Source organism: Dryobates pubescens, chromosome 2, assembly GCF_014839835.1.
Source record: "Dryobates pubescens isolate bDryPub1 chromosome 2, bDryPub1.pri, whole genome shotgun sequence".
NCBI lineage: Eukaryota > Metazoa > Chordata > Aves > Piciformes > Picidae > Dryobates > Dryobates pubescens.
The window spans coordinates 43306329-43332295 of record NC_071613.1 but is presented as its reverse complement, the minus strand read 5'-3'; the positions used below and the strand labels follow the sequence as shown (position 1 = coordinate 43332295).

Sequence of the window (25967 nt, the reverse complement as noted above, 5' to 3'; positions counted from 1 at the left end):
TAGAAGTTCTTGCTTTCTGACACATACACCCAACTATGTGTGGAGCCTGTGGAAGAGCAGTATAGCCCTACTAAAAGTCTGTTATTTAACTGACTTAGGGGCTCAAACATAACACTGGATCTGAAACATCTCAGAAGTATATGTAAATATAGCTCTGCTACCACAAATAGTGAACTATAAAGTTTGCAGTTATTTAAATGATGTAATCTAGTGTATTTCAAAATTTAATTGAAAGGAAGAATTTACATTGTACTGTAGAGTAACATAAAAGGTTTTAATAATTATGTTTCAATGACTTCAGCTGGATGTTTTTTTAATAGTTGTATTGTGGAGGAGATATTTCATTCAGTGTGGGGTGGCATTCAGGTGAAGAGAGTGCCTCTGCCTGTTCTTTGGATCTCCTGAACAGAATTCAGGGGCTACTCCTAATGAGACTAGGAGACTGGTTCAAGCCTACAATCTTAATGAGTGCTAGAGAGTAACAGCCTGGTACAAAAATCTTGTGCTCTGGCCTCAGTCCTGCCTGTGCAGGGCAGGCCCCAGTGCACCAGACCTGAGAGCCAATACTGAGGCCACAAGACATAAGGTTCAGCCTCTCTGCAGCAGGAAAATGACTTCAAGCTGAACAACGGTAAAAAAGGCAAACACAGTTTAACCTTTTCAGTCTGACGTTACCACTGACCATGGCCCTGTGATTACAAGACCAGCAAAATGTCATGCTGTGACTTACACAGGAAAGGCCAGATTACAGCCCTAGAGGCTAAATTAAAGCAGCCTGAATTTTAGTTGGTGGATCTTCGAAAACAGCCTGCAAAGGTTCTTTCAGACCCCAGGGTAAAGACAAAGCCAATCAGTATTATTCGCTCCCAACGAAATGTTTCTGTTACAGGCATTTATTTTACAGGAGGAATCGCTTAAGGAAGCCTGTTTGTGTATTTCTCCAGTGACCAACCTTATCTTGTAAGTCACCACTGTCCCAATGCCTGATCCAAACTATGCCCGGTGCTTTGTCCTCTTGCCACTGATGCTGGGGGTGTTAACGCTGCTCCAAGCACTGAGGCAGACACCAGCAGTGAGATGTGTGTTACTGCCTAGATTTTCTCTTCATCTCAGGCATCCATCATTTTAGCGCTTCACTTTGTCCTTGAGGAAATGGGTGTTGCTGTATCACTGGAGGCTTGACAAACACATATCCAAGATGTGAGGGTGGCAGCACACAACCGAGTTATATAGTGAGCAATAGTTGGCAAGACACTAGTTGGGGCAGCAGCTGGACTCCCTTAGGTGAGTTGGAATTATGTTCAGGAATTTCTGGGTTTTATAAATTGTTCCCCCAAAATATGTGCTGAACAGCCAGTGAGGAGCATGAGGCATTGCTTCTAGTTTGTGTCTTGTTTTTCACATAGATGGATGCCTAAGCAGAGCACCTGCTGGAAGATTTCTGTTGTGCTGTCATGACGGATCTGCATCTATGAACCTTCAAGCACCATTCATCTAACATGCAAAAAAACAACAGCTTGTAGCATCTTTTTGTCTCCCAGGACCAAAATGGTGCAGCTACCTTCTCTTCACTACATCCAGTGGCAGTTTTGATTTGGGAAGCCCTAAGTACAGTAAGACTAATAGCTTAATTTATCCAAACAGCAGGTGGCTTTCACAGTCACAGAAAGCTGCTGCTTTCTAGAAAGTGTTCCATTACTTTCCAGCATAGTGGTGTTCTCCACACCAATTCATGCTCAAAACCAGCCACGGACTGTTGTCCAGCCATATCTCTATACCAAGATACCTTCAGTCACCCTGGCTGTTCATAAAGGTTAGAGAACAGTAAGTACGTGTAAAAGGAATGATCTTTAGCATCCATCTTGTGTTTGGGGGATTGTTCAATTTATCATATTCAGGGTGTTTCTAGGTATCACAGGAAACACCTGCCTGCCAGGCTCCCAGTAATCATTGCCTATTTCCTCTGAACCAGGCAAACTCCCCAAAAGAAGGTCCAGAAATAATCACCGGGTATTGAGTTAGGAGCAGGACGTGCACTTTGTGCAGTAGTCCTGTCCTAAAAAACCTGCAGCCAGGAAACAGTACAAGCTGTGGTTAGTAGGTCGAGGGAGGTTCTTCCCCTCTAACTCTGCCCTGGTGAGGCCACATCTGGAGTATTGTGTCCAGTTCTGGGCCCCTCACTTCAAGAAGGACCTCAGGGAACTGCTTGAAAGAGTCCAGCACAGAGCCACAAAAACAATTAAGGGAGTGGAACATCTTCCTCACAAGGAAAGACTGAGGGAGCTGGGGCTCTTTAGCTTGGAGAAGACTAAGGGGTTTATAAATATGTAAGGGGTGAGTGCCAAGAGGATGGAGTGGGGCTCTTCTCAGTGACACCCAATGACAGGTCCAGGGGCAGTGGGTGGAAGTTGAGGCATAGGAAGTTCCATGTAAACATGAGGAAAAAAATTTTCAGTGTGAGGGTGACAGAACACTGGAACAGGCTGCCCAAGATGGGTCATGGAATCTCCCTCTCTTGGAGATACTCAAAACCTGCCTGGATGCGTTCCTGTGTGACCTGTCCTAGGTCACCCTGTGTTGGCAGGGGGGTTGGACTAGATGTCCCTTCCAGCCCCTCACATTCTGTGAAGCTCTTTGATCTAGGACAGCCTGCTATGGGAAGCAACAGTCTGACTGTTGAACCTGTCAAACTGGACAGGGGGTGTGCTTCCAGTGTTATTTATCTTTCATGTATCTGCTGCATGCTCGGCTGCTTGCCTGTCTTTAAATTACAGGTGCTGAAAGGGGACGTGAGCACAGAACAATCTCTGTGGCCCTGTGAGAGCTCGTGCTGTGGAGTGAGCCAGCACAGGAAGGACAAGGAGTGTCTGCACCCTGACAAGGCAGTAGGTTTCCATAATCCTCAGGCACCTTTCTGAACTGGATGATCCCTCTCTGGGGAAGTTCCAGGTCTTTCAGTATCACATGTACACATCTTACTTGGCAACCCCACAGATTACTTGTGCTGTATTTTTCCATTTCTGATTAACAAACCTGACAAAATGTTATTATAACCCAGAGTACTTGGGAACAGGGTTGTCTGCAAGCCAAGAAAACAATTATTTGTTCCAAACTGGCTGCCCTAGGGCTCTACAGGCCTCTCATTGTCATGACTGACAATACTAAGATTACTTTTTCAAGACTCCTGCCCACTGAACTTACCTGGCTAGTACAAGCAGGCCTCTCTGGAATTACTATGTTGGGGAAAAAAGTTGATTACTCCTTTGTTGCACGAGAACTCATAAATAACCTTTAACAGGAATTTAGGGGGACTGTAGACAGGTAAAAGCAATTAAACAATTAAAACAAGAAAAATAAAAGTTTTGACAATAACACTGAACAGTCAAAAACCAAACAAATGCCAATGACACTCGGAAAACAAGCCCTATGAGGAGAGGCTGACGGAGCTGGGCTTGTTTAGCCTGGAGAAGAGGAGACTCAGGGAAGACCTCATTGCTGTCTACAATTACCTGAAGGGAGGTTGTAGCCAGGTGGGGGTCAGTCTGTTCTCCCAGGCAACCAGCAACAGAACAAGGGGACACAGTCTCAAGTTGTGCCAGGGGAGGTTCAGGCTGGCTATTAGGATGAAGTTCTTCACAGAGAGAGTGATTTGCCCATTGGAATGGGCTGCCCAGGGAAGAGGTGGAGTCGCCATCCTTGGAGATCCTCAAGAAAAGACTGTATGAGGCACTTAGTGCCATGGTCTAGTTGATTGGATAGGGCTGGGTGATAGGTTGGATTGGATGATCTTGGAGGTCTCTTCCAACCTGTTCATTCTATGAAAAGATGACATCTCCCTTCAGGAATCTGAATGTGGTCCCCAAGGGAAACCTTATCACAACATGTATGGAAAAGTTGAGTGATAGGAACATAGGGAGTCCTCTTTGAAAGACTGAAGAACCCCAACAAGGAATTGGAACACAAGCAGAGCATCCTTCAGCACTAGTCTCTGCCCAGGCTTGACTGGGAGCAGTTACACAGCTGGAAAAAGTTGAAAAGCTAGCATTAGGCTCTAGATCCATTAGCAGGGATGAGTGTAATGATAACTTGCAACTCTCCAGCTCAAATCCTGTCGTAGCATGATCTCCACCAGCAGAGGCTTTGCCTCCCTGAGAAATGATCTCACTTGCAGGTGAGAAGAACCAGACTACAAACAGTCCTCCCCAGGAAAATGCAGGTGAAGGAACCCTTTCTTTCAGCAGTGGTGGAGTCTCAGGCGACTTTGAACCCTTCCCTCCTAAAACAGGGACTTGTGGTGCCAGAATCACATCCCTGGGAGGACCCCCATCAGTGAGATGTCTGGGTGTTGTGGGGAGGGCTGGCAGATCAGAGTGGGAAGCCTGGAAATTACAAGAATGTCAGAGCAGATCCCATGACCAGTGCCTGCAGTAACCAAACATGCAAAGAACACAAAGCTTTTGTAGCCCTGGAGTGTTTCATAGAGGTGGTAGTCTCAGGCTTTTCCTTCCATTTGAGATTTCTGCCGTCCCTATTGAAGGCTCCAACAGGCTGCAGTGGTCATCAAACTTCACAGAAGCCTACAAAAGCTGCCCAGGGCCCCAGTGCAGACCTAGAAGCAGCTAGACAGCTTTCCCTATTGGGATGGGATCAAGCAGGCTTCCTGGAAAACAGAGAGCAGACAGCAGGGCTCAGGCTCTTGCATTTTCCCCCAAAGAAGCAGGACAGAGGTTTGTACACCCCTGGTGTCAAGGTGCCTGTGAACAAGCATTGAGACAAGGAGTGTATTCCCCCTTCTTTCAAGAAAGGGCTGGGCTTAAGAAAATGTTTTCCCTTGGGTGGAGCAATTGTTCAGTGATGGCTAACCAGTGCAAACCAGAAGTGCCCTAGTTTGAAGTGACAAGCAGAGAAATCTGCAAGGAGATACCCATCTTCAAGTAACTCACACCTGACCCACAGCATATGCAGAGGAGATACACACTGTAAAGGACTATTCCTTTCAAAAACCAAGCACCTGTTTAATGACACTGCCTGAATTCAGCAGCCAGGAGGCTCTGGACAGCCCCTGCACATGCTGCAATACAGTTGCACTGCAGCACAGAGCACTAGACAGCACTTCAACGAGGGAAAACAGACTGCTTATGAGTAATGGGTCAATATCCACACACAGACCCCAGGAGCCATCAATACTCAGTTTCTGCTCTCCTTAATTGCCTTGGTATTATGACCTTACTGGCTGTAAAATGCCAGGAGGCTCTATAGCACAGAAGTCATCACTTTGCAGGGAAGTTAAGGCAAATTAATTACACAAAGAGAAAATCCTTGGCAATCCTACACAATGGGGAGCAGGTAAATTGCTGCAAGAAAAATCAGCTGGTTTACCATGTAGCATTACGGCTCAGGGAAAAGAAACCTGGCACTGCGGGGAGAGGAAGAAGCCTCCCTCCACACACTGGCACAGCATGTGCAGGACTGTGCGGTGAACTGGACTGGGAGCAAACACTGATGAAAAATAAAGGTTGTTTCAGCCAGATCTGTTCCCTGATCTGGTTCACTGCACAAAGAGGTGTGCTGGCACTAGAAAAGGGCAGTCCAGAGGTGATAATGTGTGCTTCAACAAGGGCCTGTTTAAAGAGGTGGCTGGACTCTGGATGCAGTTAATCAATCCCAGCAGACAAAGCCCAGTTCAACAACTGCCCTGCATCCTGTGCCACCAAGCTCTGGTCACCCGTGTTTCCTGAATGGTTTCAGGTCAGCACTTCCATTGATCTGCAGGGGTGGAACAGGCAGTGCCATAAATAAAGAGCAGCTAATCAACTATTTAGGTGCCTTTTTTACTGAAATAAAGCCCATAGAAATGACGTCAGGATGGAGGGAAAATAACAACCAGACCAGTGAGTGAATACAATGACGACCTAAGAGAGCACTCCCTGGAACACACTTCAGGCTGAAGTGGCTCAGAGAACAGCCATGCCGGCTGTTGAGTCAGACTTTCCAGTGCTCCTGCACTGACTCACTCTTCTAGCTGCCAGCACTCGCTGCGCAGCCCATTCAGTACCAACAGGAGTTATTTGTTCACAATTCAAGTGCATCTGATTCATCATGAACCATCAAGCTTCTGCAGTCCTCAGAGCTCCATCTCTTACTGCCATTCCCTGCTGGCTAACCTGCTCCCCAGGAAAAGGAAGGGTCAGAGAAGAGACCATCCCTACCCAAGTCTTCTGGGTCTTTCCTTCTGCCCTCTGTTCCCAGCTCTAGGACAGAAACACAACATACCATTTAGGAACGCAGTAGTGTGCAAATTCACAACTGAGGCCACAATGTTCTACAGGTTGCCTCTGCACAGAGGAAGCGCTGCTGCAGCACAGGCACAAAGTTTGCTGTTTTCCCTTCCCTAGACTCAGTTTGGGAATGTCTGTACAGCCAGGCTGGCTCTTGCAAATGATGCTTTTGCAGAGGAAGATGCTAGGCTTTCCAAAAACCTAGGAATGGGAAAGGTGTGAGGTGCTTGCTAAACACACTCCAGGAACACCATGCTGAGTGTCTCTTTCTCAAGCACTTGCTCTTCCAGTTGTCCCTCCCACAATATCTGCTGCACTTGTGACGCAGCAGTGTTCTATCTCCACCAGCTCTTGGAAACTACGTAAGATGCAAGAGCTGGCAGATCTAGCATCTACTGAAAAGCTGCATTAGGCACATGGGATCTCAAACCAAGAAGCAGACCTATTGTGTGACCAGATGCAACTGGAGCTCCTGGGACACAAGCCAGCATAAAGCCTTAACTAACACCTGCCCTGGAACCAGAAACCATGTGGCCCTGTGTCCCGACCCCACATGCCAGGTGTCCTCCAAGCTGAAAGACATCCGCCTGATGCTCAGGAAACCTTTCTCTAATTCCCCTGCTCCCACACACTTACTGTGTGACCTTGGTTTGCGTGGCTGTCTCAGAGCCTTAGGGTGTTGTTTCACCAGTCTCTGGTTTTGGCAGTAGAACTGGCTTAAGCTCCTTCCTTCCTCCCACCTCCACAGGGCTAAAGTAAGAAAGAAGTGAACAGTGGCACAGAGCAGGAACAAAGAACTACTGTGAAAGTGGGTCTCTTTGCTGTGGGACTCAGGAACTTACACCCTCATTCAGCTGCAAGAGACAGGTATTACCACCTCCCTATGGGACATAAGATGCAAAGGATGAGGACAAACAATTACGAGATGCTGGAAGGTGAACTTTGCCATATCCTGAATTTGGTAGTGATAGACTCCTCCCCACCTCTCCTGCTTTACTTGGTAAAATAGGGGAAAAACAAAAGAGAAGCCTGTGAACCCTGTTTGCAGCCTGACTTAGGCCAAGAGTGCACCACCAAACCACATACAGAGGGAGGAATTCTACTTGTGCCCAAGGACAGCTGAAGGCTGAACTTCGGTATTTCAGAGTAGGCTTCCACAAAGGGAACCAAATAACAGATAATCAGACACAGGCAGAGTTACCAAATGGCCAAAATCAAAGAACAGCTTTTATTGGCCAAAATAGCCAAGAAACCATTTTCTTCCAATAAACAAAACCAATACCCTAACTGAAACAATGCTAAATATTTGCCAACAAAATGAAACACTAACAAACCCCACATAGACTTGACTGCTTGTGTTCATCCTCTGGACATGTCCCTCCTCCTAAAGAAGTTAGGTTTTTTTTCCCTTAACCCTCCTGCACCACCTGAAGTAGAGGAATGGCAATACTCTAAGTGGTTTAGGAGAAGAGAGCACACAGTGGAGAATGAGTCTGTCCATTTAGGCAGAAGAGGCTTGTAGTGTTTGCAAACATATTACATGCAAAGTATCTGAAACTAGTGATTTCACCTGTTCCGAAGGTACAAACATTTTACTGCAGGAATTGTACTTATGGTGTGGGATTGGTTTTAATCCCAGGACACAGATGCGGTTGTGCCCCACACAGATTGTTAAAGCTGAGATGCTACCTGCAGTTTGTCAGCTAACTCTTGGTAGTTAAAAAAATAAACACTGGTTACACCGAGTTCTCAAGGCAAATGATCATATTCAAACTCAGCATTTACTCGTGCCAGTAAAACAAATGCCAGCCACTGAAAGCAGATCGACAAAATCTTGCTCTCCCTGGCAGCAGAAATATACCTGGGGAAGAGAAAGGGAGAGAGAAAGGGGGAGACAGAGAGAGATGTGGCCAGGTGTACTAGGCCAGCTCTAACAGAGAAATTGTCAGACTATTTTCACTGATTTCTCAGTTAAGGGGGAATTCAGTAACAGAAACCACTGCAAAAGATCTGACCAATAAACAGCTGAGCAAATCTGTTCAATGTACTGATCTAAGTGAAAAATTAAGGAACAAAAATCTGTGTCTTTGAAAAAAAGGACAGATATTTACACACTGTGTCTTGCAAACCATCACAGGAATCTGCACTGAGCTGCGTGCTGCACACGTCCTGAAGGGGGGGTGCGCAGAGACAGCTGGAGCACATCCCTGCCAGGGCAGTGAAGTAACACTACGGACCTAAGGAGAACTGCAGCTCACGGGAGTTACTGAGTACTACAGGTGCAGTGCACAGGATGGCACCGTGTGTTCTGGCAGAGGAGTCTCGCTGGAGACAGAGCCTCCTGCCCTAGTCGACGTAATTTTACAAACCATTCTGAAGGTCTAACACCCGTACTACACCTTTTGTAAGAAAATAGAGCAGCTTTCAGCTGTGGTTCTTCTAAACTACTGTAGGAAGGCCTCGCTAGCATGCTTCCTAAATTGGCAACCATCTGAGGTAATCGATGATGTTGTTGTTGAAATGAGCACCCTTCATTTCTCTCCACCTGCTCCAGCTGTTGCCTCCTTATTGAGTCCTCTGATGGACAAGTCGTAAACCACTTCCTCGATTTTCTTGACGTCGTACTTGAGGCCGTCGTAGCGTTTCCTCAGGGAGTCGTTCTTCAGGTTGAGGAGGCGGAAGCCGGAATCCAGCTCATTGATGAAAGTTGAGATGCGGAGAGGGCGAGAATAGTCGCCAGCTGTGACACTGTTCACTGCCAGCCTGGCCTAGGACAGGAGGATACACAGCAGAACATCAGCAGAGGAACCCACCCAAATCGCTATTCCTATCAGCTGCCTTACCACATGAAGCACTTCTGTTCCAGGCAGCCACATTACTTAGACTTATATCTACCTTTTTGTTAACCATAACCCTGGATTTTCAATCAAGTGACTAGTGTAAAGCTTAACATTTCAGTGAGGAACAACTCTGGTGTACACAGAGGCAGTTTGATGGAAGTTACTCAGCTCTGGTGAGACCCCACCTGGAGTACTGCGTCCAGTTCTGGAGCCCCTATTACAAGAGGGACATGGACGTGCTGGAAGGTGTCCAGAGAAGGGCCACGAGGATGATCAGAGGGCTGGAGCACCTCTCCTATGAGGACAGACTGAAGGAGCTGGGGCTGTTCAGTCTGGAGAAGAGAAGGCTCCGAGGTGACCTAATTGTGGCCTTCCAGTATCTGAAGGGGGCCTACAAGAAGGCTGGGGAGGGACTTCTCAGGATATCAGGTAGTGATAGGACTAGGGGGAATGGAATGAAGCTGGAGGTGGGGAGATTCAGACTGGACATGAGGAGGAAGTTTTTCACCATGAGAGTGGTGAAGCCCTGGAATGGGTTGTCCAGGGAAGTGGTTGAGGCCCCATCACTGGAGGTGTTTAGGACCAGGCTGGATGAGGCTCTGGCCAGCCTGATCTAGTGTGGGGTGTCCCTGCCCGTGGCTGGGGGGTTGGAACTAGATGATCCTTGTGGTCCCTTCCAACCCTGACTGATACTATGATACTAAGTTCAGATCACAGTGTTGTGTATCATGACTTCCAGGAATAACTTTGGAAAGTCAGAAAAATATACAGGTTATTTTTAGGTCAGTTTCAACCTAAATACATGCATGAACATCTTCCTTACCAGCTCACTGGCGAGAGTCAGTACACCAGAAAGATAGTCCTCAATGTCCAGGTGAAAGCCCCGCTCTCGATCAGCTTCAACTAAGAAGAAAAGCAGAGTGGTAATCAAGTGGCACTGGGCAGCAGCAAGACCAGCAAGTTGAAATTGCCTTTGTTTACTGGAGCTAGTTTGAAATACCAAGTTTATGAAATAGCATTACAAAATAGAAGTCAGCCTTTTCCTGTATGTGATACAATTACTGCCTTTCCTCAGCATTCTGATTTGGCATCTTGTGCATCCTCAGCTGGACGTGCAACAGGTTGTAACTGAGCCAAGGGAACAACTGAATTTACATCAACAGACAGGACAGGGGCCTGCAGTCATTTCCTAGAAAAACATTTTCCTGATTTTTCCCAAATCCCTTGTGCTAGGAAGACACAATTCTCTCACAGCACAGGAATTGAATCTGTTTTTCATACTTCTAAACACCAAACCCAAAATTGAGAAGAATAAGATCTCATCTTTGTGGTTTTGTTTTGGTAGATTTACACCATTTGAATTAGCCATATTCACTGATGAAGAACTTGGTAACAGATACTTTGGTTGGCATTAGGTTTGCTGATTTCCACCTTCTGAAAGAAGAATAGAATAGAATAGACCAGACCAGACCAGACCAGGTTGGAAGAGACCTTCAAGATCATCCAATCCAACCTATTACCCAACACCACCTAATCAACTGAACCATGCAGCCAAGCACCCCATCAAGTCTCCTCCTGAACACTTCCAATGATGGTGACTCCACCACCTCCCCGGGCAGCCCATTCCAATGGGCAATCACTCTCTCTGTATAGAACTTCTTCCTAACCTCCAGCCTAAACTTCCCCTGGCACAGCTTGAGACTCTGTCCTCTTGTTCTGGTGCTGGTTGCCTGGGAGAAGAGACCAACCTCCACCTGTCTACAACCTCCCTTCAGGAAATTGTAGAGAGCAATAAGGTCTCTCCTGAGCCTCCTCCTCTCCAGGCTAAGCAACCCCAGCTCCCTCAGCCTCTCCTCATAGGGCTTGTGCTCCAAACCCCTCACCAACTTTGTTGCTCTTCTCTGGACTTGTTCCAGCAAGTCAACATCCTTCCTAAACTGAGGGGCCCAGAACTGGACACAGTACTTAAGGTATGGCCTAACCAGTGCAGTGTACAGGGGCAGAATGACCTCCCTGCTCCTGCTGGCCACACTGTTCCTGATGCAGGCCAGGATGCCATTGGCCCTCCTGGCTGCCTGGGCACACTGCAGGCTCCTGTTCAGCCTGCCATGGGCTGTGTTTTATATAAAAGGAATCAAATACCAGATAAATTTTGGAACTTAGTTCTCAGAAAGAAAAGAAATTCTGCTGTCTCCCTGTACTGCTGAAAGCAGTTACTGTTACAAGCTTCTCCTCTTCCGTTACGACACAAACTTACTCCCGAGTATTTCTGCGACAGCTTCTCGGGTCACTAAGGCTTCGGATTCCAAGTAGACTACAAATGCTGCGAGAAACACCAGCCGCTGCAGCACAAACCTCCAGTGCTCATGGAATCTGTTGAACAGAGTACCAAGTCAAGGTATAAATAAGGAAAATCTGCTACTGGAGAGGCAGACAAGAAGCACACATTATGCATACAGTCTGTTTTCCACATTTGCACATAGCACTGCACGGCATTTTTGGCTAATCAGAATGACTCCAGCTTAAATTCATTTCCTTGGTACTCCAGAACTTCACCCCCAACATAATACGCTGGATGTCAGCATTTGCTTGCACCTTGCACACACCTACTCAGGTCATGGGGTTTCTCAAGTTGTCATGCCCACAAGACAACCAGGGCTTTCCCTCCCGTCTTCCCTCAGCAGATCTGAGCTGACAACATTCTTGTTCTTTGAAATGTTATTGCTAGACACTGTCCCCTTCTGGCAGCAGCAAAACACAGAGAAGTGACAACTTCATTTAGTACCTGCAGTGCCAAACCAGCCATTTCATGACAGATCTAAAGCTCCCTTTTCAGAAATGCCCCAAACCAAATAACTTAACTGAAATTAATGGAGCAGCAAATGCTCTGCTCTCAGAAACAAGGGCAGTGCCAACAGAACATCAGCTCCTTACACTGTCCTTTTTTTCAAGAAAGAAAAATAATTACATGCTGGATATTTTTGGTGAGAAGTTACAAGCAGAGAATTTGAGCAACAGCATTTTTTTAATTCTATGTTGATACAAACACCACCCTTCTCTACCATGATTTACTTTTGAAACAGAAAAAACCTTCCAGCCCATAAACCTTTAAATCATTCTTCCAAAGCAATGATGCCCAAGGTGCCCAGGGAATTCCCACATCCATGTCTGGCCATGTGTGATCCTGCACACCTGTAATACTGATCAGCAGGAAATTTGGTCTTCAGAGATTCCATCTGTGTTCTCACTGTGCTGAAGTGTTCACGAGCCTTCTGACATTTCTTTGGTACTGAAAGAGAAACAGAGCAACCCTCAGCACTTGGCAGAGAGCAGGGTTTTCTAAACTCAGAGTTTTCTGGTGCAGACAGTGCTAGTTATGCTCCTTTGCTGTCCAAGGAAGTCTACTGGCATGTGAATCAGTCTAAGAAATTGTCAAAAGACGAGTCACACAGGTAGAGGAGAAATACTCTAGAGTTCTATGCTGTCTAACCTGCTTCAAGCCTTAGTTTCAAACCTGAGCTAAGATAAGATGTCCCAGTGTTATTTAAAAATCACTGCTAATCATAACTAATTAGTGCTGCTATAAAACTTATGTCATGGATGAAGAACCCATTCTGTAATAGGTACTGACAAGAAAACACTGTAAAGGTCACACAGCCTACAGTCCAAGAAGCAACAAGGAATAGAGAGAGGCAGGAATGGAGGAACACAGAGTTGATGTGGTGTTCATCTGAGGAATGAACCTACAAGCAAAGGAGCCCAGTGATATGCTGAGCAGGGTGATAAACAAGCAGTGCTGAAGGAGAGGTGACAAGCAGAGATGGAGAAAGGCTGAAAAAGGTATTGAGTGTAAGACCTCTCTCCCCAGGGAGGTGGTTGACTCCCTATCCTCGGCGGTGTTTAAAAGATGCAGAGACGTGGTGCTACACAACATGGTCTAGCACCAGACTTGGTAGTTAGAGAATGGTTGGACTTGATGATCTTAAAGGTCTTTTCCAACCAAAATGATTCTGTGAAGTAGCAGAGGGGCAATTTCATTTGAGGCTCTATAAATGCAGAAGAGCTGAGACTGTGGCTGGGAGGCAAGGAAAGGAGCAAGCGAGAGCAGTAGCACAGTTAAAGCCTCAGGCAACAAGCCCAGCCATGCAGCAGCGCCGTGGGTAGCACTGCAGGAGAAAGGGCACAGCAGCAAGTAGGTGCCAGGTGTGAGCTGATAATGAGATGGTTTTAGTTTTAGCTGTGTGGCTGGAGTGAGAGAAAGGGGCAGCCAGTTGGGCTGTACAGGTATTACAAAGAATCAGGATGTTCTTTGGAGTGTTCTAAAGGAGTGCTTTAGAAATCAAAACAGCAATGACCAGAGCAAAAGCAACAGCACAGTGCTGCACACAGCAGCTGGCCCCAAAGAAAGCACACACACCAAGCAGTGCCACCCAACAACTCATAGTCAAAGGACAAGCATCTTTTCTTTCTTCACTTCAACAGCTTAGAATTTTTTTTCTTATTGACCAGAGTTAAGTTAGATGAGGTGCAACATCCCTTCAGGAAACTGCATTTCCTGCTTTCAGGCTCCAGCCTGCCCACTGTATGTCATCATACTCCTCTTGTTTATGTACCACCCACTGCCACCTCCCGTTGGCTGGTATGAGTTACAGCCACGCTGCACCCGCACTACCAGGGCCCCACAGAACTGATCAGACCAGTACTTAACTGCAGCCTTCTCAGAGATCCTGGTCACCACCCAAGGAAAGCAGAAGATCAACATGACAGCCACTCCTGCATCTTGATGTCTAGAAGCTGGGATTATTTAAACAAGATCCACAGAAGCTAAATCTGAAGCTGTGATGAATGATTCTTATCAAACAAAGCCTACCAGGAGTCACTTATGTGTGTTTAGAAAACTTTTGTCAATTAATAAAACATTATTTCTGCTGAAAAAAAAGGGGGGGGGAGGGAGGGGAACTTAAAAGCTTCAGGAAGTAGAAGGTAAAAGTGTTTCATGTAGCAGCCACGATGAAGGAAATGTGTGAAGCTCACCAACAGCTACCCTTTGAACACTGTCCTCAAACTACACTCTCTGCCTCAGGCATGCAAGCTGTCACATGGGAGCTGGGGACAGGATCAGCAATAGATTTGCATTTTGGCTCCTGCCAAAGGAACCTGTGACAAAACCAACCAATCTTTAAAGTTTCAGATAACAGCACCCAACAATACACACAAAACCTCCCAACTTCAAACTGTCCTCACTCACCCTCGCATATCACCACTGATGTTTTGCTAAACTTAACATAACACTTTTCAGGAGCACAGACATTTCAGCATTCAGTATCACTAAGGTTGGAAGAGACCTCAAAGATCATCGAGTCCAACCTGTCACCACAGACCTCATGACTAGAGTAGGGAGGCCACTACTGCCCACTGCAGGCTTGAACTCACAACCTTCCCATTAAGGGTCTTATGTGCTACCAACTGAGCCACACTACTACATACCAAGTTGACTTCCAGTCTCCAAAGACCCCACCTGTCACTCAGACTCATGTCAGCTGTAGCACATGCTAAACAACTTTCTGAGTAGTTCTTAAACTCTATTTTGGACAGCAAGCAGAGGGAGCTGAAAAATCTTCTATCCCTGGTCTGGAGGCTACTGGCCTGAGGCTTCGTTGGTTTTCCTTCCCTTCCTCACAGCTGAGTAGTGACTGACAGTGCTTACCCCACAGCTAAACACTGCCTCATGCTCAGTAGAAGGAGAGACCACAGAGAAGTTGGCACCATGAAACAGCTGCTGTCTGTGGGTAGGTGGCTGTCCCCTGGTAAAAGCAGTTAGATGAAAAACTCCATAAAAACAGGTTTAGCCAAGAGGTATCCTAAATTCCCAGAGAACAGAGGAAAGGTGTTCTACAAGCTAATGCTCTAAACAGCACTGGCTGGTACAGCAAACCATCCCATACCAAGCTTCCAGCCATCCCCTAGTTCTGTTAACAGAGCTCACGCCAACCCTCACCCTTGTATCACAGTATAGCTAAGGCTGGAAGAGACCCCAAGGATCATCAAGTCCAACCTGTCTCCACAGACCTCATGACTAGACCATGGCACCAAGTGCCAGGTCCAATCCCCTCTTGAACACCTCCAGGGACGGTGACTCCACCACCTCCCTGGGCAGCACATTCCAATGACGAACGACTCGCTCAGTGAAGAACTTTCTCCTCACCTTGAGTCTAAACCTCCCCTGGCACAGCTTGAGACTGTGTCCCCTTGTTCTGGTGCTGGTTGCCTGGGAGAAGAGACCAACCCCCTCCCGGCTACAACCACCTTTCAGGTAGTTGTAGAGGGCAATGAGGTCACCCCTGATCTTTCTCTTCTCCAGGCTAAACAATCCCAGCTCCTTCAGCCTCTCCTCACAGGGCTTGTGCTCAAGGCCTCTCCCCAGCCTTGCTGCCCTTCTCTGGGCACGTTCAAGTGTCTCAATGTCCTTCTCTTTGTTGGGATGGATTGCTTAGCGTGCTGCAAATCCGTCCCCTGCTTTCACTGGCTCTCTGTTGTCTCCTTTCATCTATCTGCCTCAAGTGATGAAGCAAGAATAACTACAAAGGATCAACCAGCTGTGGGAGACAGAAAGTAATCTTTCACTTATGCTGGCACAAGGGATGGGGCACAACAAGCAATACAGCTCCTGTGGCAGCAACACTAGCCAAAGCCATCCACCGCAACACAGCTGCAGTCACCAAGCATCATTACTCTGTCACCTGTGAACTTATAGTAATCCATACTATTTTCACTTGTTTATGAATTAGTAAATAGTTTACATGTATTTTAACCTTTTTATAGTTCAATATGGTTTATTAATAGTTCTAAGAGTTTTGGAAAAAATAAATACAAGGCTAAAAAGATCTTGATGCTACACAGTCTAGTCGGGACTCTGATGCAATGAATAATCCTCTCTTCCAGAGATACAGGAGTCATCAGGTATTCCTTTTTAATCTACTAAGGGTGAATCATTTCAGTTCATTAGTAAAAATGTGGAACTGACTCAACAAATGAGATGCTGTAGTAAGCCAAACAGCCATTTCAGCACACAGCACTGCAGAACTACCACCACTATCAAATAAAACTGCAGTCTAAGTCTGTGACATCTGACAAGTGCTATTTATTCCACTAATAATCCTTCTGTTAATTTCCATTATTCTGCTGTAAATCTTTATTAACCTAAAGGTTTATTGACTTTATTATGTGTGTAATTGATGACAAGCTGACAGGTCTATTATCATGAGTTAACTCCTAACCTATTAAGCATGTATTCATTGTCTCTGGTATTACAAGAATTATAAGATGATCTTTTCTCCTGTCTTTTTTTTTTCAAACTACTATTTCAGATCTCTTCTCAGTCTCCACGAATTCCACGACCACCTCTCTTCCAGAGTTAAGATTCAAGTGCAAATATACTGAGCCAGACACAAGTCTCTGCTGTTAAATGCTAGAAGGCAACACTTGAAATTGATACCCAGGCAAAACAACTGTCACAACATCCACAGGTTTGCTCATCTTGGAAGAATAAGTGTATGCTTGTGTAAATTAATCAACTAGCTGTTCTAATTTTTAGCACAGCCAGGTCACCTAAGTAGGTGGCAGCTGCACTTGCAAGCACAGGACAAACCTCAGGTGTTGCATGTTGCTAAACATGTCTCTCTCGGATACCAGAGTGAATGTCACCAGCCTGACAATCACCAGTTAGCTCAGCAGGTGAATAAAACAGCACCCAGTGGCATTCAGGCTTCTATTCACCTTCAGAGAGTGGCCTGCCAGGATTCTCCCCAGATTCCTCTCATGACTTTCCAGGAAAATCAGAATGGTTACTTCATCCTGGGATCTGACTTAAAAATTGAGTATTAAAGTCACATATTTAAGGGAAACCCCAGTTTACTACAGTAGCTTCACCAGCAAGTCTTATAATAGGTATGGGGGAGGAGAAAGAGCACATTTGGCATCTAGGCCTGTAATGTTCTCACACACTGGAGGAAATGAGTTTGCCCAGAAACACTATGTCAAACATCTTAAATGAATTTGGACTGAAAGCAAGGAAGCATGCTAGCTACAACCTCAAAAATAGCAGAACAATTCCAGTTGCCATTCAAGTTTACATCAAGGATAGCTCCTGCTTTAGAATAGAATAGAATAGAATAGACCAGACCAGGTTGGAAGAGACCTTCGAGATCACCGTGTCCAACCTATCATCCAACACCACCTAATCAACCATGCAACCAAGCACCCTATCAAGTCTCCTCCTGAACACCTCCAACGATGGTGACTCCACCACCTCCCCAGGCAGCCTGTTCCAATGGGCAATCACTCTCTCTGTGCAGAATTTCTTCCTAACCTCCAGCCTAAACCTCCCCTGGCACAGCTTGAGACCGTGTCCTCTTGTTCTGGTGCTGGCCGCCTGGGAGAAGAGACCAACCCCCACCTGTCCACAACCTCCCTTCAGGTAGCTGTAGAAAGCAATAAGGTCTCCCCTGAGCCTCCTCTTCTCCAGGCTAAGCAACCCCAGCTCCCTCACTTCCCTTTACATTCTGCAACATTAAGCAGATTTTATATTCTTACACGCAGAGCCAGTCTTGTACAAAATAAAGTGCGCCCTCCCCACACCATCCTCAACTCCCTGCAAAGCATTCAGCAGCACAGTTTTTGGGGGTGTTAGTGAAGAAGTGAGGAAGTGATACAGATACAAAGCATTGCCCAGCAGGTGATGGTAAAATCAGCACAATATAAAACTCTACACGCATGCCATTTAAGAGGGGAAAATGTGAGCCAATCTGACAACCCAGAAAGTGAACACCTGTAAAAATAACAGTCTTCTGCACTCCGGCAGTGTATCACCAAGCTGAGAAGGGGAGAAAGGGAAAGAACAGTGTTTCCTGAGGATGAACGGTAGCTTATCTGGCCTGAAACATCCCAGCTGTACCCCCGAGCAGCAGCCTGCGAGGAGCTCTTGCAGGGCACGCCAGGAGCGCCCACGCGCGACTGAAGCCTGGAAAAGCAGCGCCCGCGAGCAAGGGAATCGCGTAGCCCGGGGGTACTCTGCCCCCGCACCCACAGCCGGCTTTTCCCCGGAAGGTGGAGCGGGCGGTACGGCGGAACTCACTGTCCTGGAAGCCGGCTCCCTGGTGCACGCCCTGCAGCAGAGTGAGGATCTCCCGGGCCGTCTGCTCCAGCACCTGCACCACCTTCCGGATCTCCTGCGGACACACGGCGCAGTCAGGCCAGGCCCCGCGCCCCGGCTCTAGCTCTCCCCCAGCCCGCCCGGCCCCGCGCTCACCTCGCGGATGTCCTGGTCGGCCGTGAGGACGCCCTGCAGCGCGATGAACATGTCGCTCACCGACATGGTGCCCGCCGCCACCTCCCGCGCCCAAGGGGTCCTTCTGCATGGACGGCGCCGGGCTGCCCCGTGCACTGCCTGAGCGGTCGGAGGAGCCAGGAGGTGGCAGAAGGAGCGGTGTGGGTGGGTGTCTGTGGTAAGTTGCTCGTCCCGGGAGTGGAGGTGTTTGCTCGTGCTTCAGGGCCCCCGTCCCGGTGCGGCGGGCCCGGTCCCAGGGCGGCCGCCACCCCGCCGGGCCACGCCAGGGCCCCGCTGCCTGGCGACAGCACCGCGTTGCTACACGACGTCGTGCGAGCTCTGCAGCGCCGCGCCGCGTTGCTAGGAGACAGCACATCGCCGCTCTGCGCCTGCGTGCTGCGGACGCCGCGAGACACGCGTGCGAGGGAAGAGACGTACTTCCGGCGGAGGGGAGCGCAGCATGGCGGCCGTGACTGAGGCTGCGGAGGTGGCCGAGCCCGCACCTGTGCGGACACCCGCGTCAGCGTCGTTTCTGGCCTTGGAGCCACAGCTGCAGCGCGAGTTCCAGAAAAAGGTGCAGCAACAGGGCCGCAAGAAGCGAGGGCCCAAGGTAAGCGGGGCTCTGTGGCGGGGTGGGGGTGGCCTGTCTTGGCCTAGCCGAGCATGTCCTGATGCGGCTGCTCTGTGCCCCGCAGGAGGAGCTGACGCCGGGCGTAGTGTATGTGGGACACCTCCCGCGGGGGCTCTGCGAGCCGCAGATCCGCGAGTACTTCGAGCAGTTTGGGACAGTGACGCGGCTCAGGCTCTCGAGGAGTAAGAAGGTAAAAGCTCTGCGCGGGTCCGGCCCTTGGGTCTGTGCTCTTCGCTGACAGACATAGGCGCTTCCCTGCTTCCTGCCCTTACTGCTTGTGAAGGGGCTGCTTGTGTCCTTGCCCATTTGCCTGATGCTCTGCTTTCGGTGTGTTCCACGTGGAAAACTTAGCTGCAGTTTCACGAGTGAGCAGAAGGGGGCTTGTCCTAGTTGATATTTCCAAAACAAGTTATTGGGCTGATAGCTTAGGAGGCGTTGTCTCTGGGGTTGACTGGACCATGCTTTTAAGCCTTCCTTCCCACCTAAACTAGTCTGCAAATAGGCAGTGATGCTTAATGTAACCTCTTTCTTATTTTTTTCCCCCCAAAATAAATGCACTTACGTGAGAAGTGTTGCCAGAATACACAACTTAAAAGCAGAACGTGAAATGTCATGAAACAGACTCTGATTTAGTTTTCTTGTTGCTTTGTACTCAGTAAGTGCAGCTGATCCTCATTTCTGGATTTATTGATGAATAGAATAGAATAGAATTAACCAGGTTGGAAGAGACCTTTGAGATCATTGAGTCCAACCTATCATCTGACACTATCTAATCAACTAAACCATGGCACCAAGTGCCCCATCCAGTCTCTTCCTAAACCCCTCCAGTAATGGTGACTCCACCACCTCCCTGGGCAGCCCATTCCAATGGCCAATCACTTTATGAAGAACTTCTTCCTAACCTCAAGCCTAAACCTCCCCTGGCACAGCTTGAGACTGTGTCCTCTTGTTCTGGTGCTGGTTGCCTGGGAGATGAGACCAACCCCCACCTGGCTACAACCTCCCTTCAGGTAGTTGTAGACAGCAATAAGGTCTCCCCTGAGCCTCCTCTTCTCCAGGCTAAGCACCCCCAGCTCCCTCAGCCTCTCCTCACAGGGCTTGTGTTCCAGATCCCTCCCCAGCTTTGTTGCCCTTCTCTGAACACGTTCCAGCACCTCAACATCTTTCCTAAACTGAGGGGCCCAGAACTGGAGACAGTACTCGAGGTGTGGCCTAACCAGTGCTGAGTTGCTGTGTAAGTTTGTTAACAACAGAACAGCATTGCAGGCCAGCTTTTAACTTTTTTTCTTTGAAGAAATAGCTATTAGTGAGCCCTTCCTAACATGCAAGCATTTATTTGCCAATAATGTCATATCAGGTTAGGGCTGAACTTGCTGCTTGTTATTACTTCACTGAACTTTTATGATACTACCTGTGTTTAGCTGGGAATGGGTGTCTTATGTTTAGCCTGTATCTGGGGCTGAATTATAACAGTTACTCTAGCACCTAATGATTCCTCCAAAGCAGAGAAGGAAGATCAGGAAAAGGTGAGGACATCTGTGAGTTGAAATGAAAAATAATTTAATGAAGCTGCAAAAACAGGGCAAATATTAAGTATACAAAATTATACCCAGTCTGATGAATATACAGCAGTCAGAGAGAAATGCAGGCCTCGTGCTGAGCAAGCCTCTGCCAGGGATGGAGAGAAGGAGGAGCCCCTGTTGCCGGCAATTTTCCTCCCTTATAATGAGTTCATGGTATGGGATGCATCTCTAAGCCAGCCTGGGTCAGCTGCCCTGGCTGACTTCAAACTGCTGATGGCCTGAATCCCATGCTGCCCTGTGATTCTGTCCCAGTGAAACCAAGGCAATGGGCTATGGCTTAGGACACATAAAATCACGGAATGGTTTGAGTTGGAGGGAACCTTTAGAGGTCATCTAGTCCAACTGTCCTGCAGTCAGCAGGGACATCTCTGACTGGATCAGGTTGCTCAGACCTTGAATGTTTCCAGGAGTGTGTCCTTGCTGGTCAGCCTGGGTGACTGTCTCACTGCCCTCAGTGTATAAAATGTCTTCCTTTCCTCTAGTCTAAATCTCCCTCTTTTAGTTTAAAACCATTGCCCCTTGTCCTGTTGCAGTGGGCTGTGCTATAATGTCTCACCATCAGTCTTAACAGGGCCCTTTAAGTACTGAAGGGCTGCAGTAAGGTACCTTCCCTTCTCCCCAGTAATTTTAGCACAGTCTGCAGGTAGGGAAGCATTCTGATTTCTTTCTGTCGTTGTCTGCAGACGGGAGGTAGCAAAGGCTACGGATTCATAGAGTTTGAGTCTGATGACGTGGCTAAGATTGTTGCAGACACGATGAACAACTACCTGTTTTCTGAAAGGCTACTGAAGTGTAAGTACAAGCTGAAATGCAAGTTCTCTAATGTGCCAATGAAATTCATATGGGTTTGTGTGGATTTTTTTTTTTTAACTTTGGAGAATCTTGCTATTTTTTATTTTTTTTTTAATGAAGTTTTGTTCCAGAAAGGCTTTTCTGTGGGAATGAGCTTTTCTTGCTTGGCTGTTCATGTGTAAACAACATCCCCAGCACTCTTTTGTTCTGTTCTACAGTTTTTCCTTTAGGCTGATACTGTTCACTGTGAAGTCGTGTGATATGAATTCTCAGGGAACAGTGGAGTTTGCTGTGGAGACCCCTCCTTGAATATGGAAATGTTGTCTTATGTAACTGTTGCACTTGCTGTCTGTGTAGTTAACCAGAAATAGCCCTCTGTGTCTAAAACTTCAGTGAAAGGAGCAAGTTTCTCAGGGGTGGTGACAATAACACTGTTCTGAAGGATTAGGAGTTAGATGTGCATCAGCTTCAAAAGAAGTCTCTCTGTTTTCTAGGTGGAACTGAAAAAGGGTTCTCTTCATTCATCCATTACTGGTTGTCTTAGCAAGGAGTGTTTCTTCACTTCCCATTTTGTCTGTTCATAAAATGCTGCCCTTGTGATCTGCTGCAGTGGGGGTGGTGGTAAAATGAGAACTGAATAGCGTTTGGTGAGAGGTAGCTCTGCTGTAACTCCATGTTATATGTTCGTGGTACAGGTCAGTTCATGTCTCCTGAAAGGGTCCATGAAAACCTCTTCAAAAACAGTAGCAGAATGTTCCTGAAGCCCTCCCAGCCAGCAGTCAGGCGGTACAATAAGGTTCGCTCACTGGTGCAGAAGGCAAAGATGACAAAGCGCCTGCTACGAAAGGAGAAGCTCCTGCGGAAGAGGCTGGCTGAAAAGGGACTCGACTACGACTTCCCAGGATTTGTAAGTTGGGCATCTTATGCAAAACGTGACTCTAAACACCTTGTGTGCTGAACACAAGGAAATTCTGTGTCTTCTGCGGAACTGGTGAAGGAGCGGAGCACCAGGGAGACTTGCTGGCGTTAAGAACTGTAGAGAAGCTCCTGGAAGCTTGTGTGCTGCTGTTACTGGGTTGTACTCTGTGTATGTGTGGGTTTAGTTTTAGACAAGAAGTAGCAGCAAAGTGAAAACATTTCCTTTTCTTCCATTAGTATAAACCATTGGGGTAGTTTTCCTATCTGTCTGTAGATCACAGAACAGTGAAGGGGCTTAGCCAGGCCGGGTGGGAGGCTTTGGCAGGGCAGGTGTTTGAGGGCAGGTCCCAAGACTACAGCTTTCATCCCTACGCCCTGTCTGTGCTAATCAAACATTGCTGATTTGCAGAGGGCTTGGTGCAGTACTTGAATTTTAGCCATGCTGTTTAATGCAGTATTTTTTTAACGCACAGTAGCAGCTCTTTTTTACTTTACTTTGGTTGTTTGTATTCCAACCAGCTCATCTCTGTGGCTCTGCAAGTTATTTATTCAAACTTAATTGCTGTGGCAATGATTTTGTTGTTTAGAAGCAAGGAAACCTGTAGACTGTTAAGAGACTTCATCTCCACACAAGGAAGCTTGTAGTGATCTGTCTGATCTGTCTTGCCTCCTAGGCTGCGCAGGAGCTTCCCATAAAGAGAAATAAAACATCCAAGAAGTCAAAACTGAACATTTCTGTGAGCAGCCAGGTAAGGCTGAGCAGTCCTGGTGGGGCCCAGCGTCACACTTTACCTTTCACACTGAGGCAGATGTTTCAAGTCTGCAGCTGGTTTCTTCACACTAATTTCAATATTTCAGTTGAACATCAGGTTCAGCTGAAAACCTGGGCATTGTTTGCTTGAGAGATTTCTTATACCAAAAGTAGCTCATTCAAGAGATCCTAACACTCTTCAACGGAGGAGGGTGGATGAATCCTCTCAGTTCTTTCTCCTGTGGAAGTATTTAACAGCAAGGCTTCTGCTCAGCATGTTTTAACTAGCAGTGCTGGACCCAAGGTGCTTCCAGGCGCTGGTGTATCTGCTCTCAGTCTTTTCAGCACTAACTTGAGGCAGGAGAAACACAGGGTGCTGGGGACAGTCATTCTGTATCCCCTACATCTATGCTTCAGACCCATATGAAATGATCTCCTCACTGTTGTCCTTATGCACTGTGCTACATTATACTATCAGCCTGTTTGACAAAGAGGAGGTTGAACTGTTCATACAGTTTAGTGCTGTACTGTCTCTCCTCCATGCTGTCCCGGCATGGTATTCCCATAGTAGCAGTAGGAGGAAAGGGAAGCTCAGGTCATCAGGACTGAGATTTGAGGCACTGACAGTCTTAAAAGCACGTAAGATGTTTGTCTTTTGTTTCATCACCATTGCAAGTTTAACTTTGGGTTTTTTAACATTACTGGATTTACTTGTGAATAGCTGGGACAGAGATTCTTGTGAGGAAGAAAGGATAAACTCGTACATTCAGTCAGCTTACTTCTGAAAGCACGCTGAGATAATGAAGCTGGGATATGTCAACTCTGCTGTGAGCTTGAATGTAGCATTTCTGTGTGCCAGTCTCGAATACACTCCCTCCCTGCCCCCCCAAGTCTTTTCTTCTTGGCTTTCTTTGTGTTTTGAGTCAGGAAGTAATAAAGTTTAGAAGGCAGATGTGCATAACAACATGTTAGAAAGTGTGAATTAATGTGAGTTTGCCTTTCATCTGGAGTCTTTTGAAGATGACACTTTTGTCTGGAGAAACACTGTCTACAAAAATAACTAGTTATAAAAAGAAAGCAGTTTTTCCTACCATGCTCAGCTTCTAAAGGAGAGCTGGAATGAGGTGCTTTGTGACACCACAGAGGCAGTGACAACTTCCTCTGGCAGATGCTTGGCAATGAATTGTGTTTTTCTGATCTCTTCAGGATCCTACTCCAGTCTGTACTCCAACAGTGCTCGAGCGCCGGAAAGCTGCTCAGGTGGACGATGACGCAGAGGACAATGAAATAACTCTCAGACTGCCCCCTGCCAGTGTTAAGAATGCTGTGCAGAGACAAAAGAAGCAGCCAAGGAAAAGACCAAACCTGAAGAAACAGACATAAAATTTTGATGACTGTAGCCATGTTTTCTCCTCAGCTCAAAAAGTGGCAAGGTGGAACTTCTCATGGTTCTGCTGCTCTGGCCTGGTTTGCCTTGAGACTGTTTCAGTCTATCCTAGGCAAGGAATCTATTCACAGTCCCCTCTTAAGCCCACCCTGTTCAGCCATTGGGACCTACAGCCTTCTGCCTTTGAAGATTCTCTTGACGTTGTGCTCACAAGTGCCCGTGCTGTGACACACCTACAGTCATGCTACAATCTTAACTCTGTAACTTGTCTCTAGCACTCACTCTTTTGAAAGAAGGTGTTTGGCTGTGCATTCAGCACTTGCTGATGCAGCTTGTATCTTACATTTATAAGTCATGTCAGGTTATAAAACAATTTACATTTTGAGCTGTGTTGACTGTTGGTGGTGTTTCTTCTCTTGTCTGTGTTTCAGGTGAGTTCTCACATACTATTATGAGGAATTTTTTTCCCCTCCAGGAAGACATACCTTGAATTTCTTCTGTTTATGATCAGTCAAGAACTGCCTGTACTGTCCAACTCAGAGGCAGAATGCTACACTGCCAGAGTACACTAGTGCCTTTCTACCCTGCTTTCAGCAATGCCTGGGAAACTCAGCCTTTGCTAGGATGTGGAGTGGTTGCAGAGGATGTGGAAAGGACTGGGATTAGAAAGTTGGTGAGAAGAGACAGATCACTGAAGTGATTGAAGATTCCCATTCCTTTCCCTGTGCAGGTGGAAGGTCTGTATTGGAGAGTGTATCCCATTGTGGAGGATGTAGGGTGACTTGTGTTGGCTGGTGGTATAGGCAGAATCACAGCTATGCTTGTGTTCCTCATACACTTATGGAAAAGGCATTTCACACTGCTGAGGTTTCAGGTGTGACTGGGCTGACCAGGCAAAGGTAACTTGCTCCTTCTCTGCGATTTTTTGTGCCATTAAAGTGCTGTTGCTTGGTTCAGAAAATGTTCAAGGAACTGCAAAGTGGGGCTGCTTTCAGAGGGTCTTCTTGCTGAACTGTGGAGAGGAGCAAATTCTGACAACTAGCTTGTGTACAGCTGTTCTCAGAGTGAGCACCTGAAAATAAACCCAAGATTTATTCCAGTGTAACCTGTCATAGCTGACTGCAGATATCCAGTCCAGTTTGAAAATACAATTTGACAGTACAGTTAGCATTTAGATCTTGCAAATCTGAGATCTGCATAAATTCCACTTGGGGTTTTGTGGCATGTACTTAGGTATGGTCTTTTACTGTCTGAGATGAAGCAGCCTTTACTGCCTTTGCTGTACTGTTGGCTGTAGGTCAGGCTTGGCAGCAGATTTCAGAGGGAAGCCCAGGTGATCATAACTGGCTGCTTAGGTAGGTGACTGGCACTAATTCCTTGTCTATTTTAAGACTTGGACTCCTGGAAGAGCTGAGGAAATCAACCTGGTTAATTTTGCCCTTTCTGCCCTGATCACTTGAAT

At 47.0% G+C, this 25967-nt stretch overlaps 2 protein-coding genes across 2 annotated transcripts; one reads left to right on the top strand and one right to left on the bottom strand.

Annotated features, from left to right (window-relative positions):
* Positions 1–8300: 8300 nt before the first annotated feature.
* TSN (translin) lies at positions 8301–18732 on the bottom strand. Its single transcript, XM_054176240.1, has 6 exons — positions 18426–18732; positions 18252–18345; positions 12311–12407; positions 11376–11491; positions 9942–10021; positions 8301–9046 (listed from the first exon to the last, which is right to left on the bottom strand). The coding sequence occupies exons 1-6, from the start codon at positions 18489–18491 to the stop codon at positions 8810–8812; spliced, it is 690 nt and encodes a 229-aa protein (XP_054032215.1). The 5' UTR covers positions 18492–18732; the 3' UTR covers positions 8301–8809.
* Positions 18733–18882: 150 nt separating this feature from the next.
* Positions 18883–25764, top strand: NIFK (nucleolar protein interacting with the FHA domain of MKI67). The gene is made up of 6 exons (XM_009911190.2): positions 18883–19053; positions 19139–19264; positions 21341–21449; positions 22145–22356; positions 23042–23116; positions 24325–25764. Exons 1-6 carry the CDS (start codon positions 18904–18906, stop codon positions 24499–24501), a joined length of 849 nt encoding a protein of 282 aa, XP_009909492.2. The 5' UTR covers positions 18883–18903; the 3' UTR covers positions 24502–25764.
* Positions 25765–25967: the final 203 nt, after the last annotated feature.

Excerpts from the sequence above, each read along its gene's own strand:
- TSN (XM_054176240.1), bottom strand. The coding sequence starts at position 18,491 with ATGTCGGTGAGCGACATGTTCATCGCGCTGCAGGGCGTCCTCACGGCC. Across the intron at positions 10,022-11,375 it reads TGTCGCAGAAATACTCGGGA|TTGAAGCTGATCGAGAGCGG; the intron begins GTAAGTTTGTGT and ends TTTTCTTCTTAG. Across the intron at positions 9,047-9,941 it reads TGACTCTCGCCAGTGAGCTG|GCCAGGCTGGCAGTGAACAG; the intron begins GTAAGGAAGATG and ends CTCCTGTCCTAG.
- NIFK (XM_009911190.2), top strand. The coding sequence starts at position 18,904 with ATGGCGGCCGTGACTGAGGCTGCGGAGGTGGCCGAGCCCGCACCTGTG. Across the intron at positions 21,450-22,144 it reads TTCTGAAAGGCTACTGAAGT|GTCAGTTCATGTCTCCTGAA; the intron begins GTAAGTACAAGC and ends TTCGTGGTACAG. Across the intron at positions 23,117-24,324 it reads ACATTTCTGTGAGCAGCCAG|GATCCTACTCCAGTCTGTAC; the intron begins GTAAGGCTGAGC and ends TGATCTCTTCAG.